Source organism: Eumetopias jubatus, unplaced genomic scaffold, assembly GCF_037043125.1.
Source record: "Eumetopias jubatus isolate StellerSeaLion01/CBP00866 unplaced genomic scaffold, mEumJub1_p1.0 scaffold_17, whole genome shotgun sequence".
Taxonomy (NCBI): Eukaryota; Metazoa; Chordata; class Mammalia; order Carnivora; family Otariidae; genus Eumetopias; species Eumetopias jubatus.
The window spans coordinates 58156301-58173495 of record NW_028274823.1 but is presented as its reverse complement, the minus strand read 5'-3'; the positions used below and the strand labels follow the sequence as shown (position 1 = coordinate 58173495).

The window sequence follows — 17195 nt, the reverse complement described above, 5'->3', positions numbered from 1 at the left end:
CCACCCGCCCCCCTCCAAGCACCCACCGCCCAGCGGCCGACGGCTCCTTCATAGGAAGTCTGAAAAAGCCAGGGCGCCGGTGCGCAGACCCGCAGGGGAGGCAGGCGCCTGCAGCCCGTGACGCTCCTCCAGCGAGGCGGCGGGGCTCAGGCTGCCCGCCTGGGAGACAGGGGAGTAGAGGGAGCCCCAGTCTCCCGGGGAGCCGCGGTCCTGGCAGCCCAGCTCCTCGCAGGGCGGTGCGGGCGGCTCCAGCCCGTAGAGGCTATGGTCTGCTATGCGCAGCGCCTGCGTCAGCGCCCAGATGTAGTTGTGCGCGAAGCGTAGCGTCTCGATCTTGGTAAGCTTGGCATCGTCCGGAAAGGTGGGCAGGACGCCGCGAAGCGCGTCCAATGCCGAGTTGAGGTTGTGCATGCGATTGCGCTCGCGGTCATTGGCCTTCTTGCGCCGGCTCCTTCGCTGCTTGCTCAGAGCCAACTCACTCTTGGGCCGGCTGCGCCCCCCGCGCCTCGTCCGGAGCTTCCTCGAGGCCCCTCGGCAGCCGCCGCCTTCTTCCTCCGTGCAGTTCCCCCGCACGCGAGCGGGGCTGGGCGGAGCCGACGCAACGCAGGTCACTTCGTCGTCCGAGGCCCCCTGGAAGGGCTGCTCTGTCTCCTGGGTCACTTGGACAGCTGGCGTACCCGAGGGATGAGGCGCCATCCTGCGGCGGGGTAAGAGGTCGGGGTAAGCGTGGGTCGGCCACCCGGGCGCAGTTCCCTATCCCAGGGCCAAGTGGGAAATAACCGATAAAGAGCCGCCCCCCGCTCCTGCCGGATCAGAGGACCCCTTTCCCCCTCCACCCGTCGCTCTGTGGCCTCCAGGTGTTACCTTGTTCTCTCGCGCAAAAGGGTAGAGAGCAGGGGGCCAGCAGACAGTTGGTGAGATGAGCTGGCCTTTTCGTCTGCAAGCGCAACTGAGACGCAGGCGCCGCTGCCTAGAAGTTTCCCCAGCTCCAGAGAAGCGAAGCGCAAAGGGGGTCCCGGGCCACCGTTGCTGTTTTGGGCGCGGCTGCGAGACTATTCGGATTTTCTGAGCCGCAAGTCGTGTGCCCCTTGGCACGCTTTATCTGCTCGGCCCGGGCCAGGAGCGTGCCTGCCCGGTTGCAGCCGGAGCCACCGGCCAATCAGCGCCGGGGCCAGGGGGCCGCGCCACGCGAGCCCGCTCCTCCCCCGCGGGGCACAGCTGGATTCCGGACAAAGGGCCGGGGTCGGGGGAGGGGAGCGCCGCTCTGTTTGCTTTCTCTCCGCGGGCTCTGTCCCAGCAACTCTCGGTTCCTCAAAGAGCCTCGCCCAGTGAGAAGAGCCTTGTCTGGCTCCCGTCTGGCCGCCCCAGACCGCTTTGCTCCTGTCTTTCCTTGGCATCTGTCCAGACCCTCTTTTGGTGCCCCAAAGAGGGCTTTGGGAAGCCTATAGGGTTCGCCAATCTTCATGCGTTACACACGGGGACATTAAGGCTCAGAGAAGGTGGCGGCTCGCCCCGAATCACTCCGCCAGAGATAGGACAAGGAGCAAGGTGCTCCGACTACCAGCTTGGAGGAGCGTCACTAATTCCCGATGCCACCCTGCTCTCTTGCTCTACGTGTCAGGCGAGGAAACGCACACAAGGTGATGTTTCCCTGACCCTCTCCATTCTGGGGCAGGGCGGACAGGGCGACCACAGAGAGAGATTCTGCCTATGCCCCTGCCACTTAGAGACCTTCCCTGGGGGTTAGGAGCCCCCTCCTCCCCCACCACCGTGTCCCGAGGTGAGGCCGCTCACTCCTCAGAGGGAGGCGCTTAGAACCTCTCCTCCCAATCTCCTTTCAAGAACCGAAGACATTTCCATCGTGTCCCAGAGGCGGAGGGTGGCCACGATGGGACCTCCAGGGGACATTCCACGACTAGCAATCGTGGACAGCCCCCTTGCATTCGGGCCAGGGCCTACGGGGAAAGGGCGCAGGTGAGAAGGGGTCAGGAGAGGGCCAGGAGCTCGAGGCCAGGCCTTGTCTTTTAAATGCCCGTGGTGTGCTGGCGCCGCGAGAAGCGGATCCCTTCTTTCTCCCCTCCGTCCTCCTGCCCAGTCACAGGAGGGCGGGGGCCGCTCGCACTACCTGGGCCAGCCAGCGCCGCCGCGTGAGGCCGGGATCCGGCCGAGAGCAGCGGGCAGGGACTCCGAAGGGCCCTGCTAGCGCCGTCTGGAAGTTTTCCAAAGTGAGACTGAACACGCCGTCCCTCCTTTCTTCCCCGCCCTTCCCTTTTGTCCCCGCCGCGGACGCCCCGTGGTCTTCTGCTTCCGGTCACTCAGGGTGAGGGGTCGCGGCTTCCGCTGCTCTCTCTTGGCCGCGACGTGCCCGGTGGGGAGAGAGGGGGGAAGCCGAGGGCGGGAAGACTGGGGCCCGTGTTACGTCTCTGCAGGCTGCGAAGGCTTTACTTTCTGGCCGACCCAGATACCCAGTGCCTCCCGGAAGCTGGCGGAGGGGGGCTGGACCCCGCTGGGAAACTGAGGGGATGGGGTGAAGGGAGGAGGTAAGTCTGCGGATCTGCCCCGGGGATTGCCTCTCCACACCCGCCGCGGCTGCTTAGAGGGCGCGGTTACCTCCTAGGCAGGGAGACGATGCGTATGCTTGGGAGCCAGGGAGAGAGAGCGCGCTCTAGGACTGAATGGGGGTGGGGGCGCTGTCCTCCAGATCTCAGCCGGTGTGCTGTTAAGCAGATGCTCCTTCCCTTTCTGCCTTCCAACTGAAGCTAGGGGTCAGGCTCAGGGGCAGCAAAGGGAATGAGACTCTTGGATTCCACATTTTGCTACTGCTCCTACTTTAGGTCACGAATTGCTCCAAATGTGTTTTCTAGTCATAAGAAGGAGAACCCGAGGCCCCTTTTGCAGATGGAAAAGTCAAGGCCCAGAAGGGGAAGGGACTCACCCAAGGTCACACAGCAAGTTCTATTGGAACCACATAGAACTCCAGTCCTAAGACTCCTAGTTCTAGATTCTCCCTTGTACCTGCTGTCTCTTTCTGATTGGAGGAATATGTATATATTTTTTCAAGGCAAAACCAGACACCCCAAAGTGTAGAAAATGGAAGTCCTGTATCTTTGAGGAAGACCGGGTCAGAGTAGACAAGAGGCAGTGGCCCCATCACCCAGTGCCAAGGGGAAACCAGTGTCCACCCACCCATGTTCCATCTCTCCACTTCCCTGCTCCATACACTCGCCTTGCTTGATTTCTGTCATCCTGCACGTTATGAACTGACAGGAAATCCAAAGCCTGCTTCCCTAAGGTTTCCAGACTCAGCCCCTCTCCAGGGAGCGAGCCCTGGCCATAAGGGATCAAAACGCCCCCATGGGTCCCAGGAATCCTGGAGAGCAGCTCAAAACCGGGACTCTCGTCCAGCAGTGGCCCTCAGATAAAAGGCATAAAAGGCAACGGTGGACTCGCTTGGCTCAGTTTTGCCTCAAGCGGCTAATGGGTACCGGCAAGAGCGGCAGGGTGAGCTTCCTGCTCCAGGGGAAGACTCTGAGCGTTCTTGGGAACCTTCTTAACTGGGAGAGAATTCTGGAAGGCACTTGGAATTCTTATCCAGCTTCTCCAGAGCAGCTCCGGCCCAGGGCTCTCCCGGGCTTTGCAGGCAGCCACCACTACTGCTTTGCGCAAAAAATAGGGCGAGGAGCGCGCAGCGGCCGGGAGCCGCGGTCTCCTTGAGCAACGCCAACAGCTCTCGGCAGCCCCTTTTCTGGCCAGGAGGGCAGGGCCGGAGGTCACGGAGTCCTGGGGGATTAGGGATCCGGGATCCACGTCCCCCCTCTCCGCTGTTGGGGACGCACAGACCTCTCTCCAAAGTCAATACCTGTGCTTTTGGCGGCGGAGGCGCAAGCAGTGACAACTCAGGGCGCGCCGGCGGTATTTGTGAAACGGCTCCTCCAGTGGGGAGCAGAGCCGGTCCCTGAAGCCCCCGGCCGGCCGCCGCTTCGGAGGCCTCCCGGACGCGCGCGCCTCTGCTCTCTGAGACCTAGGTAAGCCCGGAGGCCGGCGCGGCCCAGGAGACAGGCCACAGCCGGGCGCCTGGGGACCGCGGGCAGAATGGAAACGAAGGAAGGCCGCGGTCCGCCCTGCCGCCTTCCTGTCGGCGGGGGGAATCCTCGCAATGCCTGGGGGCTCTTTGAGAAGCAAGCGGGAGGGAGGGGGGGCCATGGGAAGCTGAATAGCTAATAGCTTGCCAGAGGAGGGGGCTTCTTTCTCTCGCCTTCGCCTCGGCACTGAAAGAGGGGAAGACAAAAATCTGGCGAGCGAGCTGCCTGGGCCGAGACTGGCCACTTCAAACAGCCCTTCAAACAAAAGGAGACGATGAAAAGAAAGCCCCACCTGTCTCCAGTGTTTGCTAAAATAATAATAAATAGATTTCGTTTAATAAATAATTACAAGAGATTGTAAAGTGGAGTGCTTTGGAAAACATCTACCACGGGAGTCCCGCAGCCAGCCGTCACCTGCTCCCAAGGCGGACAACTTTATTGTTAAGCCACCCCCCAACTAGTTTGCCTCTGATAAACTCTCCCTCGTTTTCACAATGACTGTTTACTCATAGTTAGCACAATATTACCTTTGCCGTGATACACCCAGAGGGGGGAGGCCTGGCCCCTGGCCCCTGGGCACACCTGTCCCAGAAGCTGACACATGGATTTGGCGCCGAGCAGGCCTCCCCCCGGGGGCCCTGCCTCCGTGTACATTGGCCCAATTGCCACCCATTTATAACAGGTTGGCTGCAAGGCCTATCTCGGTCCTATTTGTCTTCTTTTATTGAAAGCATATGGTCTCCAGGGGCTCACCAGCCCCATATTTCATCTGCCGGGAGCTGGGGCGCTCCCGCAGGCTGGTGCTGCCCAGCGCGCTGCGCCCCACTCAACGGCTGCCGGGCCAGCCGAGGGGATGGCCGAGATGGGGTGGGGAGAGATAAGGCGGGCTCCTCAGGCGCCTTGGGAGAGAAGCCATTCCCTCAGAGACTCCTCCTCCCCGGGCGCAGAGACCTCGTGCGCTCTTGAATGGGTGGCTGGTTCTTTTTCTTGGGTAGGTGAGAGGGCGCCATATGCCGCCCCCCGGGGCGTAGGAGGGAGCTCCAGCCCCGGGAGCCCTCGAACAAAGGGAAGAGAGGGCCCGGGACCTCAGGAGCGCCCGAGGTCTTTATTTCCAGATCCCCCTCCCTGCCCAGGGCCGCCTCCCCCCGGATGTCGGTAGCTCGCGCGCAGCGCCTGGAAACAAAGTGTCCACATTATCCCAGCCGCCAACGGATACAGTGAATGCGTGAAAAGGTGCATTGCGCACCAAGACACCTGTTGAAGCGGCGCCTCTTCTCAGCGCCTCTCTCTGTTCTGCCCTCGGTCAGCAGGGAGTGGGGGGTGGGAGGAGGGAGAGATACTGTGATTTGTGGCGACATATGTTGAGCAGATTGGTGTGTACTCTTCACAGGGACACACGCACCCTCGCTCCCATACACACCCCGCGAGAAGGAGCAGCTGCTCCCCTCACCTTCTCCCGACATAATACCTGGGCCAGGCGCTTTGGCGTCGCCTTTTGAGACTGCAGCTCTCCCCCCACCCCTTCTGCCTTCCGCCCCCACCTGCCGCCCCAATCTTGGCAGCTTCGCAGTAGGACGTTATTGTCAAATTTAACAGATGCACGTTTGTTCCCAGCGCCCGGTCGCAAACACACACACGCACACACGCAGGCATCCACAGAAAACGCGACCGATGACACAGATGCGGAGCGCAAGATGTCCATATGCCCGGCTCCGCGCCCGTCGGGGTTGGGGAAACAAACAGGACTGTGTGATTTTCTCTCCCCAGCCCGGAAGAGACGGGAACCTCCCTAGGCGGGGAGGCCACCCCCAGGCTCCTCTCACTTCGCGCTTTGCCCTTCGGCGCGAGGGCGCACGGCGGGGCGCGCGGCTGGGAGCCAGGAGAACGCACGGCTGCGGGCGCAGAGCGCCGACCCCGAGGCGGCAGGAAAGGGGTCCCTGGCAGGAGCGGAGAGGGCCAGAAGCTCCGGAGGTGCCGGTAGGGCACTGCCTGACCTCTGGCCCTCGCTTGACCTCTGGGCTTCCCAATTCCTGGGTCTTCCCGAGATTCCCAGGAGTGGACGTCCACCTGAGGCGCACTGGGGGCAGGCCCGTACCCCTGGAGGAGGCCGTTTCACAAGCGTTTGCCCACTCACCTCCTTGGCGCATGCAAATTCACCGAGCTGGGCTTTACCAGCGGAACGTGATGAGAGGAGCACTGGATGGGGGCCGGCTCTGCCACTATCCTTGTGCCGCCCTAAGAAAATTGTTTCACCTGGAACCTGCTTCTTATCTATTAAAGGAAAAAGCTGTGAAGGAAATACGTTGTCATTTTCTTTGCAAGTTCTGCAAAATTTGGAAATCTTGGATATCAGTGGGTCTTAGGCTGTGAGAGGAGGAAGCCCAGAGAGAGAGCCCCCACTCCCCTAATCCCCACACTTGGTTTCCCAGATCTGAGTTTCTGGCCAATGGATCTTTCACCAACAGTTGAGGTGCTGGGAGCGGGGAAGGTAGTGGAGAAAGGCAGGCACTGAGGTGTTTAGGAAGCTATTCTCTGTCCCCTCCATCTTCCAGTTCTTGGGGCACGGGCAACCCATGGGACACTGTGACACTCAGTGACAGCATGCCTACTGATGCCAGGCTTTCACACCTTCATTTCCTCCAGTGCTGAGGTGGGGCTGGGAAGCTGGGTGGTGGGTGTGTGGCTCTTTCCAGGCCTCTTTCATGAGAAAAGTGTGCCCCTCCTACCCCTGGTGTGACCTTGCATGAGCTTTGCTCATTCCCTCATCCTTACATAAATAATTTTTATTTTCCATATGTTTTTGACTGAATGTGGTCCTGACATTTCTGAGATCCACTAGCCCAGGGCAGAGGACAATTTTCTTTGGGAGAAGTCTCTTCTGTACAAACCAGGGGAGCCCTCTGTTGGTGGTCCCTCTGTTTCCTACCCTGATGCCCCCTTCCCACCCATTCCCAGGGCCATGGGGATTCTGTCTAGGCAGCAACAATAAAACCAAAGGGTGTCAGAATTGCTATGAATTGGGGACGAGGGCAGGAGAAATCTATCCACCTCACTTCTTTCGGTCACCCACTTTCTAGTTATCAGATTGGGAAGGCAGGAAGGGCACAGGGCTGCAAGGTGGGGAGGGTGCAGAATTAATTCTAGACTAACTCAGTGGAGAAGCAATAGAATGTCATGCAATGTGGTTTCCCACACAGTACTTAGTAACTTTAATGTCCATATGGGACTTTGAAGGAGGCAGATCACCCTCTCATACAACCTGAAGGGGAGCCAGGAAGGGATTTTTCCTAATTCCCAGTTTACTCCTGAGCATTCTGAGGCTCAAGGTCCCAGCGTTTAGGATTGGAACTCCTCTTCCCGTGTGTCCATTCCAGCTAGCTGGCAGAGAATCTTCATTTTGTCACCTTCCCGGCCCCCTACCCACTGCCCACACTCTAGGATCTCCATCCTGCCACCCTCTGGAACCCTGTGGAGGTGGGCAGGTCTGTCAAGGTCTTGAGAGTAGAGGAGCTGAAGGGTTTGGGAGCAATAAAAAATGGAGACTTTCCCCTTCTCTCTTGTTTTTCTCTTCGTATAGCTTCCACAAGCTTCTAGCTCCCCATCCAGATTTACAGGGCATTGAGAGTGAGGACCTTCTTAAATTTGGTGCCAAGGCACACCTTACCACTTGCCCCACTCCAGCCCCGGCTCTGCTGTGAGGGTAATGAGCTTCATATTGCCCCTTGCTTAGACCTGAAAGCGGGTGGTCCCAATTTTTTTGATTAGGTGGCATTAGCAGAAAACTATTTTAGGCACACCCTTCAAAAACATAATGATATGTTATTATATATAATGATATGTTATAATAGCTGTTCATTATTCTTCACAAATTACATGCAATATAAAACATATGCAAAATAAGATTTATTATAAGTTGTGGATGTCTTTCTGTACCAGGCAGCAAAAGTAGTGGAGAAGAAAATGTGATTTTGAGCCATGCGCCCTGGGTTCCAGATTGGACCACCTGGTAGCTGTGTAAGCTTGGCCCTATTGACTCAACCTCTCTGAGGCACCTCCATTTTCTCCCCTATAAAACAGGGTATAAGAGCGCCTGGGTGGCTCAGTTCGTTGAGCATCTGACTCTTGGTTTTGGCTCAGGTCATGATCTCAGGGTCATGAGATCAAGCCCCACGTTGGGCTCCACGCACAGCGCCATGGAGTCTGCTTGGGATTCTCTCTCCCCCTTTCCTTCTTGCCCCTTCCCCTACTTTCTCTCTCCCCCTGCCCTAAGATAAATAAATCTTTAAAAAAATAAAAAGGAGGATAATAATAGAGTACCTACCTCATGGGGCTTAAATAATTTAATTCCTGTAAAGCAATCACTATGAACATGTAGTGAGTGTTCAACCATTTACGAATACAATCGTTGATGATACAGACATTATAAAACATACCTCCAAAGAAATTTGCATCCAGGAAATAAACATAAATATAACTAAAATTTCTAATATGTGATGACTCTTGCACTCTCCCCTCCGATTTGAATCCTACCATCTTAAGCAACTGCCATGGCAGGATCATCAACAGTTAAGACACCGGTCTGTGTTCAGCACGTTCTCACACATTAATATTCCTCATCAAACCAGTGAGGCAACATGGTCAGAGTTCAGCAGCCCATTTTACGTATGAACAAACTGAGGCTTTAGAGAGCTGATGTGACTCACCCCAGGGCACCCAGTTTGTATGGTGGAGAGGCAATAAGAATCTAGGTCTTCTGACCCCAAGTCTATGCCTCATCCACCCTAGCTCTCTGTTATATTGTGGGTCCCCCACCCTGTGAGCTGGTTGTAGCACCCATCCAGTTAGACTTTTGCAGAACAACTACCAAAAAAGAGGGTGTGGACTAATCAATGAAGCCAGCTGGTGGTGTGTGCATATGGCTCATTTACTCTTGTCCACCAGAAACCATAGCGGGCTTGGAGGCAACCTGGCATGTAACCTTATATGATGGGTGGGGTACACTTTGTAGATGCAAGTGTGGAAGGGAGCACTTTTATGCAGAGCTTCAGGTCTGCACAGGAAACTACACATCAAATTTCTGTCAATGCAATTGCCCAGATACCAAGATGGCCCAGGTCAATTGGGCACACCTTACCTCTGTCTCATAAATGTTTATGAAGGGTCATTAGGAGAAGGTGGTGGCCAGCTGTTCCCCACAGTCACAGAGATTAGACTGTGGGAAGTGGTTTCAATTGGAAAAGCAGGGATTTAGGCTATTTAGGGCTTAGGATGACTATTCAGTTGTGTAGAACATATTTGGGGAGTCACCTGCCCCCGAAGGCCTTCAAGACCATGGGTGGAATTCATTGCTACAGTTCTTAACGTGAATGACTTGAAAGGAACACCAGTCCCCTCCTAAAGAATCATAGCATAATAGCACAAACCCGTGATGTGCTAGGTGTTGTGAGAAATACCGAGAACCAGAAGGTTAGGGCTGAGGAAGACCTTCACTGGCTTCTAGTCCTCAACACTGAGTTGACAAACGGTTGGGAAGTGAGGCTCAGAAAGGAAACATGTCTTATCCAAGGCCACTCTGCAAGGGTGGCCAAGTCAGAACCTGAGTCTCTTTCCATTAGTCCATGATCAAGCCCCAGAGCCCTTGTTCTGAGTTGCTCTCATTTGGTAGCCATCATTCTCTGCCTGGTATGTGGAGGTCCTTTGTCCTGTGTCTCCCTCATAAGAGGATGCAGTCCTTGAGATCAGGGGCTGTGTCATGTTGAGCATTTAGCAGGGACATTGAAAATGGTGGGTATCTGATAGAGATTGGCTTCATGGGTCCAGGAAGATGAAGGTTACGTGAGATCTGGGCATCTGGGCAGCCAGCAGGGGGCTGGCAGGATATGGAATGAGTGGAAGGGGCTGATCAGACCTATATGGCTGCTCTAAACTCTGATGATGGGGTTAATGAAAGCAGAGAAGGGGAGGCACATCCTTCCTTTTGAGGGCACAACCTAAAAGTTATATACATCTGCACGTTGGCTAGTGCTTAATCACATGGCTTCATTTAGCTGCAAGGGGAGCTGGGAAATGGAGTCTGAAGCCTGGATGACCATATGCCCAGTGATCAATGGGAAATCCATTAGCAATGGTCCTTATCGTGCTTAGTTATTGGAAAATACAAACTTTTCCTTGGACAACAGTGGAAATCTTCAGTGTAATGTCCATCCCCACCCTTGTCACTCCAGTTTAGGGGACTCATGGATTGTGAATCCCAGAAGATGGTAGGCAACAGTCTGTGTGTGCAATACATCTTTCTGAGGGGAAGATTCAGTTTCATTAAGTCGTCTAAGGGGTTCATGGTGCCCTTCCCCAAATATTAAGACTTTGTGGTCTGAAGGTTGCTGAGCAATTTTGGGCAAGTCATGCAATCTTTCTGGTTTTTCTGAAAATTATCTTCTATGGAGATGTGCCTGGGCTTTGAGTGAATGACAAATTTTGAGTAAAAGTTGTCAATGAATGAAATGGACAAAATGAAGGCCTTTCAGCCATTTAGCATGTATTCCCTGAGGAATATAGCACCAAACACTGGTGTCAGCACTGGGGTTAAATCCAGTCCTTGCCTCAAGAGTCCAGAGTCTAGTGGTGAGACGGACCCAATGATGTTTACAGGAATTCCAGAACACTTTTGAGCTTGCTATTCCAGAGTACACCCTCCTAGTAGCCTAGGAGTCTGCACATTTAGCAAATCCGTGCTTTTGATACAAAACCAGAGTTGGGGCCAGATCGGAGATGACTAGCTTACAAGCTTTTGATGAGGTCACTACAGGCCAAGATGCAGGAACCAAGGCTGGCAGAATGAATCTTGGGCTCTGGGTTCTAACTCCAGCTCTGTGGAACTGTGGACTGCTCCTCTCTGTTAGGTAGGAATCATCACCCACTCATCCATGAAGAGGCAAATAGGGAGTGATCAGGAGCAGACTCTGGAGCCAGCCAGGTAGATTGGAATCCAGGCTATGTATGGATCTTATGCTTTTTGTGATATTGGACAAATTATTTAATTTCTCTGGCTTTGATTCTTTTATCTATAAAATGGAGGCAGTAATAGTACTCACCTCTAGGGTTGTTATAGGATGAAATGAGTTACTAGATGTCTAGTACTTAGAATAGTGCCCTGCTCATAGCAAGGCTAATGCTTTATTGAGGGTTACTGTTACTGGCCACGGGGTCATTGAGAGAGATGCATAGGAGAGCAAAACATCATGGTCTCTAGAGGCAGATGTTAAACAAAGCAGTCATATGAATAGATGACAACAGAGCCTGGTGAGAGCTATGAAGGACTAGCTTTAGGGTGCAATGAAAGCTTGGGTCAGGGAAGGTGTCCTAGAGAAAGGACCAACATACCTAAAAGCCTGAAGCAGGAAGGAGCATTGAACAAAGTGAACGGGCCTGTGGAGGGAGCACTGAGAAGGAGGGAGAGAGGTTCAAGGTGAAGCTGGAGGGCTGGCCAGGCTCCACTTGATAGGGTTGGGCTGGGCCCAGCAGAGCTTTGTGGGTTTTTGCCCTGAGCAACAGGAAGTGGTTATGAACTGAGGACTGACATGTTCATAATGCACATTTATGAACAGATCAGTGTGTATGTGAAGAGAAAATTGGCATCAACAGAGGGGAAACCAAGAGGTTTTTCTGGGTGAAAGAGGGTGGGGCTTGCCAGGGGACAGGGCATGGAGAGAGATGAGTGGATTTAGCTGAGAAAGGGAGAGTGGGCAGAGTCTGGCAATAGATGGACTATGGGGCATTAGGGAAGGGATGATAGAAATGATGGGGGTGCCTGAAGTGAGATGAAGTTCCCCAGAAGACATGTTGTGTTTGGTGCCTCTGAGACATCCAGGTGGAGATGTTGAGTGGACTATTGGCCACAGGTCTTGGTGGAGGTCTGGACTGAAGATGTGTATTTGTGTTTTTTTTTTCCTTCAAGTTTTTATTTAAATTCCAGTTAGTTAGCATACAGGGTAATATTCGTTTCAGGTCAAATTTAGTGATTCATCACTTCCATACAACACCCAGTGCTCATCACAGCAAGTGCGCTCCTTCATACCCATTGCCTGTTTAATCCATTCCCCCCCACCTCCCCTCCAGCAACCCCCAGTTTGTTTTCTATAGTTAAGAGTCTGTTTTCTGGTTTGCCTCTCTCTTCCTGCCACCCCCAACCCCATGGTCATCTGTTTGTTTCTTAAATTCCACATATGAGTGAAATCATACAGTATTTGTCTTTCAAGATGCGTATTTGTGAGTCATCAGGGTATAGCCAGAGTTTGGGTGTAGATGAGCTAGTTTAAGAAAAGAGCATGGCATGAAGAAGAGTAGGGTCGAGGAATGAGTCTTAGGAACTCCAGTTTTTAAAGGCAGAAAGGAGGAGGAGGAGCTAAGGAGACTGAGGGGGCAGGGCCAGAAAAGGAGGAGGACCACCAGAACGGTGTGCTCTCCTGAAGACCAAGGGAAGGATCTCTCAATTCTGCGGGAGTAAGACATCATGTGTGAAGCAGCTTGATGAGGGGAGTTGGATGTTTTATACAGGTGTAAGAAAGCGGTATTGTTACAAATGTAGTGTGTGGGTGAAAGTGCTCTACAAGCAGTAGAGGGCTCTGCAAATGAGACTTAGATTACTACCCACCCGGACTGCGTGGTGAGACCTCAGAGCGTGGGGCAGGGAGACACTGTGGAGTTCCCACTTGATCTTATTTTTCAGCTGGTCCTTGATGGTCCATATTTTACACTCCAGCAATGCTGCAAGGACACTAGCGGCTGGCCAAAGAGGGCCTTGGAATGGCCAGCTGAAGGCACCGCAAAGTCAGCAAGGATGGAAGACCATCCTCTGGACCATAATATACATACTAAGATCAACACTCTATATGGTGCTGTGTACTCAGTAGGGTAGAACACATGAGTCCAGGAATCAAGAGAGAGGAAGCAAGAGTAGCCCCACTTTCTATCACTCTCAGTGACCTACTTGAGGAATTTAGCTCTCTGTCCCTACCATGTTAGGCTTGGAGACCCTATGAGCAAAGTCACCCAGAGTTCAGACAGACTCACAAGACGATGCGGTTGACTGGGTGATCTCAATGTCAGGCAAGATGGAGGGGGCATGGTGTAGGGTGGGGCTAGGTTGCCAAGTATGTCAGACTTAGGTATGCTTGGCAACTCAACAGGTCGCTGTATGAAGAGGGATTATAGGTTGAGGAAGAGAATCCAGACTAGCAGCAGAAGGCCCTCCGGAGTTGAGACAGAAGAAGATGTGGCTGGACCACCACGAGTTGCCCTGGTTGTGATGGGCCAAACCTCCCCTCTTCTGCCAAGAGATGTGGGAGATTTCCCGGCAGCATCTCTAGAATAGTTCCCTCAGATCTCCTCTTTGCCTTTCCCTGGCTCTGTTCTGTGTTGCAGGCAGCTGATTCCCATGGCCTGTTTCTGGGGCTCTCAGGAGAACCGGTTTCTGCCTGGGATCAGCCAATAGGAGACACTGGTGGGAGGTGAAAGTGTGGGAGGAAGAGGAATCAGGCCATTTCTCATCTTTCCTGTCCATCTAAGGTGGCATCTCCAGCACCACATTTATCAGTTAAGTTTTTAAACTTCTCTTCCATGGCTCTAGTTTCACCACCGTGTATAATGTCATTGATGGCCTTTGTCAGGTAGAAATGCTCTTCAGTGTCTGCTTCACTTAGAGTCTAAATCGTGAACAAATGTCACAGTTGGTCAAATGCTTATTGTGCATCTATCAAGATAATTGTATAATTTTCCTCTTTTATTCTTTAATGTGGTGAATTATACTGACTGGTTCTTAAAAAAAATTTTTTTTAAAGATTTTATTTATTTATTTGAGAGAGAAAGAATGAGAGACAGAGAGCACGAGAGGGAAGAGGGTCAGAGGGAGAAGCAGACCCCCCACCGAGCAGGGAGCCCGATGCGGGACTCGACCCCGGGACTCCAGGATCATGACCTGAGCCGAAGGCAGTCGCTTAACCAACTGAGCCACCCAGGCGCCCCTGGTTCTTAAAAATTTAAAACCAATTTTGCGTTGCTGGGGTAAACTCCACTTAGTTCTGATGTATTATTATCCTTTTTAGACATTGCTGTGATTGATTTGCAATTGTTTTGTTAAGGATTTTTGTATCTATGTTCAAGGAAGGATATTGGTCTGTAATTTTCTTGCGTAGTCTTTGTCAGGTTGTGTTATCAGAGTCTTTCTGGTCACATAAAATGAAAGGGGAGGCTGTGCCAGTTATCAGTTTATTGCTTCTCAACTCCAAAACCATTCTTCTTTGCCCGCTCTGTGATAAAGGAGATGGTGGGTCGTGTAATTAAATAATTAACAGCGGGCACCACATTAAGCCTTGTCAGTAGAGGGTGCTGGTGGGACATGGGAGGGGTAAAGGGTTTCCTTTTCCTGCAGAGTGAGCTTTCTCTAGGGCTTAGCTAGATGAGCATGCAGGCTCCTCCGGCTGTCGACTGCCACATGCTACAGGAACAGTCCCTTCTCAGGCAGCGGGGCGATACAGAGGCACCTTCCCACCAATGGTCACCCCAGCAACTTGGTAGCAAGCTCCACAGTGAGTGGATGACTTCCCTCTGCATCCCAGATGTCACACTAGCATGGCACTTCGGGCATCCCAGCCACCTCTCTACCATCCAGTGAGTCATGTCATGTCCTCTCCAGTGAGGTCTGGGTCTCAACCCAAGGAGGGGGATCTTTTTTTTTCTTTAAATTTTTTATTGTTATGTTAATCACCATACATTACATCATTAGTTTTTGATGTAGTGTTCCATGATTCATTGTTTGTGTATAATACCCAGTTCTCCATGCAGAACGTGCCCCCTTTAATACCCATCACCAGGCTAACCCATCCCCCCACCCCCTTCCCTTCTAGAACCCTCAGTTTGTTTTTCAGAGTCCATCGTCTCTCATGGTTCGTCTCCCCCTCCAGTTTCCCCCCCATCATTCTTCCTCTCCTGCTATCTTCTTTTTTTTTTTCTTAACATATATTGCATTATTTGTTTCAGAGGTACAGATCTGTGATTCAACAGTCTTGCACAATTCACAGCGCTCACCATAGCACATACCCTCCCCAATGCCTATCACCCAGCCACCCCATTCCTCCCACCCCACCCCCACTCCAGCAACCCTCAGTTTGTTTCCTGAGATTAAAAATTCCTCGTATCAGTGAGGTCATATGTTACATGTCTTTCTTTGATTGACTTATTTCACTCAGCATAACACCCTCCAGTTCCATCCACGTCATTGCAAATGGCAAGATCTCATTCCTTTTGATGGCTGCATAATATTCCATTGTACATATATACCACATCTTCTTTATCCATTCATCTGTCGATGGACATCTTGGCTCTTTCCACAGTTTGGCTATTGTGGACATTGCTGCTATAAACATCGGATGTGCACGTACCCCTTCGGATCCCTACATTTGTATCTTTGTGGTAAATACCCAGTAGTGCAATTGCTGGATCATATGGCAGCTCTATTTTCAACTTTTTGAGGAACCTCCATACTGTTTTCCAGAGTGGTTGCACCAGATTGCATTCCCACCAACAGTGTAGAAGGGTTCCCCTTTGAAGGAGGGGAATCTTTATGATCACTCCAGCTCAGCCCCTAGAGATAGTGGCTACTCCTTATGTTTGCTATTCCTATATTCTTTAGGTCTCTTGTTGACTCTTACTAGACAATTCCCTTTTCCCCCCCAATCTCCTGTTAATACTTCTTTATACTAAACTTCAAGTTACCATTTGAATTACTGTGTAGTTTCTGTCTCCTGATTGGACCCTGAATGATACAGAAATGCTTCCTCCTCTTCTGTTTTCTGAAGGAGTGTTTAAGATTGGTATTTCATCTTTAACAGCTGTTCATAATATTTCCTTAATATTCTTTTAAAGTCTGTAGGATCTCTAGTGATACCACTCATTTCATTCTTGATACTGGTATTTTGTGTTCTCTCTTTCTTCTTAATAAGTCTAGCTAAGGGTTTATCAATTTTATTAATCTTTTCAAAGAACAGACTTTTGTCTCTATTCATCTTCTTCTTTGTTTCTTTTTATTTCATTGAATTTTTCTCTTATTATTTGTTCTCTATTTACATAGGGTTGAGTTTCTTCCATTTACTTTCTCTAGCTTCTTAAGGTGAAAACCTAGATAATTGATTATTTTATGATATAGGCATTTAACACGGTACATTTCCCTCTAAACACTGCTTTATCTGCATAATACAAATTTTGATATGTTGTGTTTTCATTATTAGTTCAAAAAATTTTATTTCTCTTGTGATTTTTTCCTTTGACTCTTGAGTTATATGGAAGTATGTTATTTAATTTCTATTTTCCCCCTTCTGATATCTCATTGTTTATTGATTTCTAATTTAATTCCTTCATGACCAGAGAAATAGTCTATAAGTTTTCAACCTTTTGAAATCTATTTAAACTTATTTTATGGTCTAAAATATGGTCTTTCTTGAATGTTTCATATGCACTTGAAATTAATTTATATTTTGTGATTGTTAGTCTGTAAATGTCAGTTTAGTCAAATTGGGTAATAGTGTTTTTGAGATTTTCTACATTTTTTCTTTTCTTTTCTTTTCTTTTCTTTTTTGTTTACTTCTTCAATCAGTTAATGAGAGAGGATGTTAAAATCTTCCAGTTATGATTGTGGATTTGTCTATTTCCTTTGTTCTCTCAGTTTGGCTTCATAAATGTTGAAATGCTATTATTAAGTTCATATATTTTAGGAACTGTTATATCTTAATTAATTGTCCTTTTTAAAATCTTATGAAATGGCTTTCTGTATCTTTTGTAATAAGATTTCTTGAAATCTACATCGTCTGACATTAATATAGCCACACCCGATGTTCTATATTCAGTGTTTACATGGTATATCTCTCCATCTATTTAATTTTCACATATTTGTATTTTATATTTAAATGATCTCTCTTATGGACAGTATATAGGTGGGCTTCTGACATCTCTGCCTTTTAACTGGAGTTTGTAATATGTTTACCTCTAGTGTAATTAATGATGTGGTTGGGTGTAAGTTTAACATCTTGCTACTTGTTTTCCATTTGTTCCTTCAAGTTTTTG

The 17195-nt window shown here is 50.7% G+C and overlaps 1 protein-coding gene across 1 annotated transcript; it reads right to left on the bottom strand.

Moving 5' to 3' along the window:
• Positions 1–48: 48 nt before the first annotated feature.
• On the bottom strand, positions 49–696 carry NEUROG3 (neurogenin 3). Its single transcript, XM_028109504.1, has one exon. It carries the CDS (start codon positions 694–696, stop codon positions 49–51), a length of 648 nt encoding a protein of 215 aa, XP_027965305.1.
• Between the last annotated feature and the right edge of the window lie 16499 nt (positions 697–17195).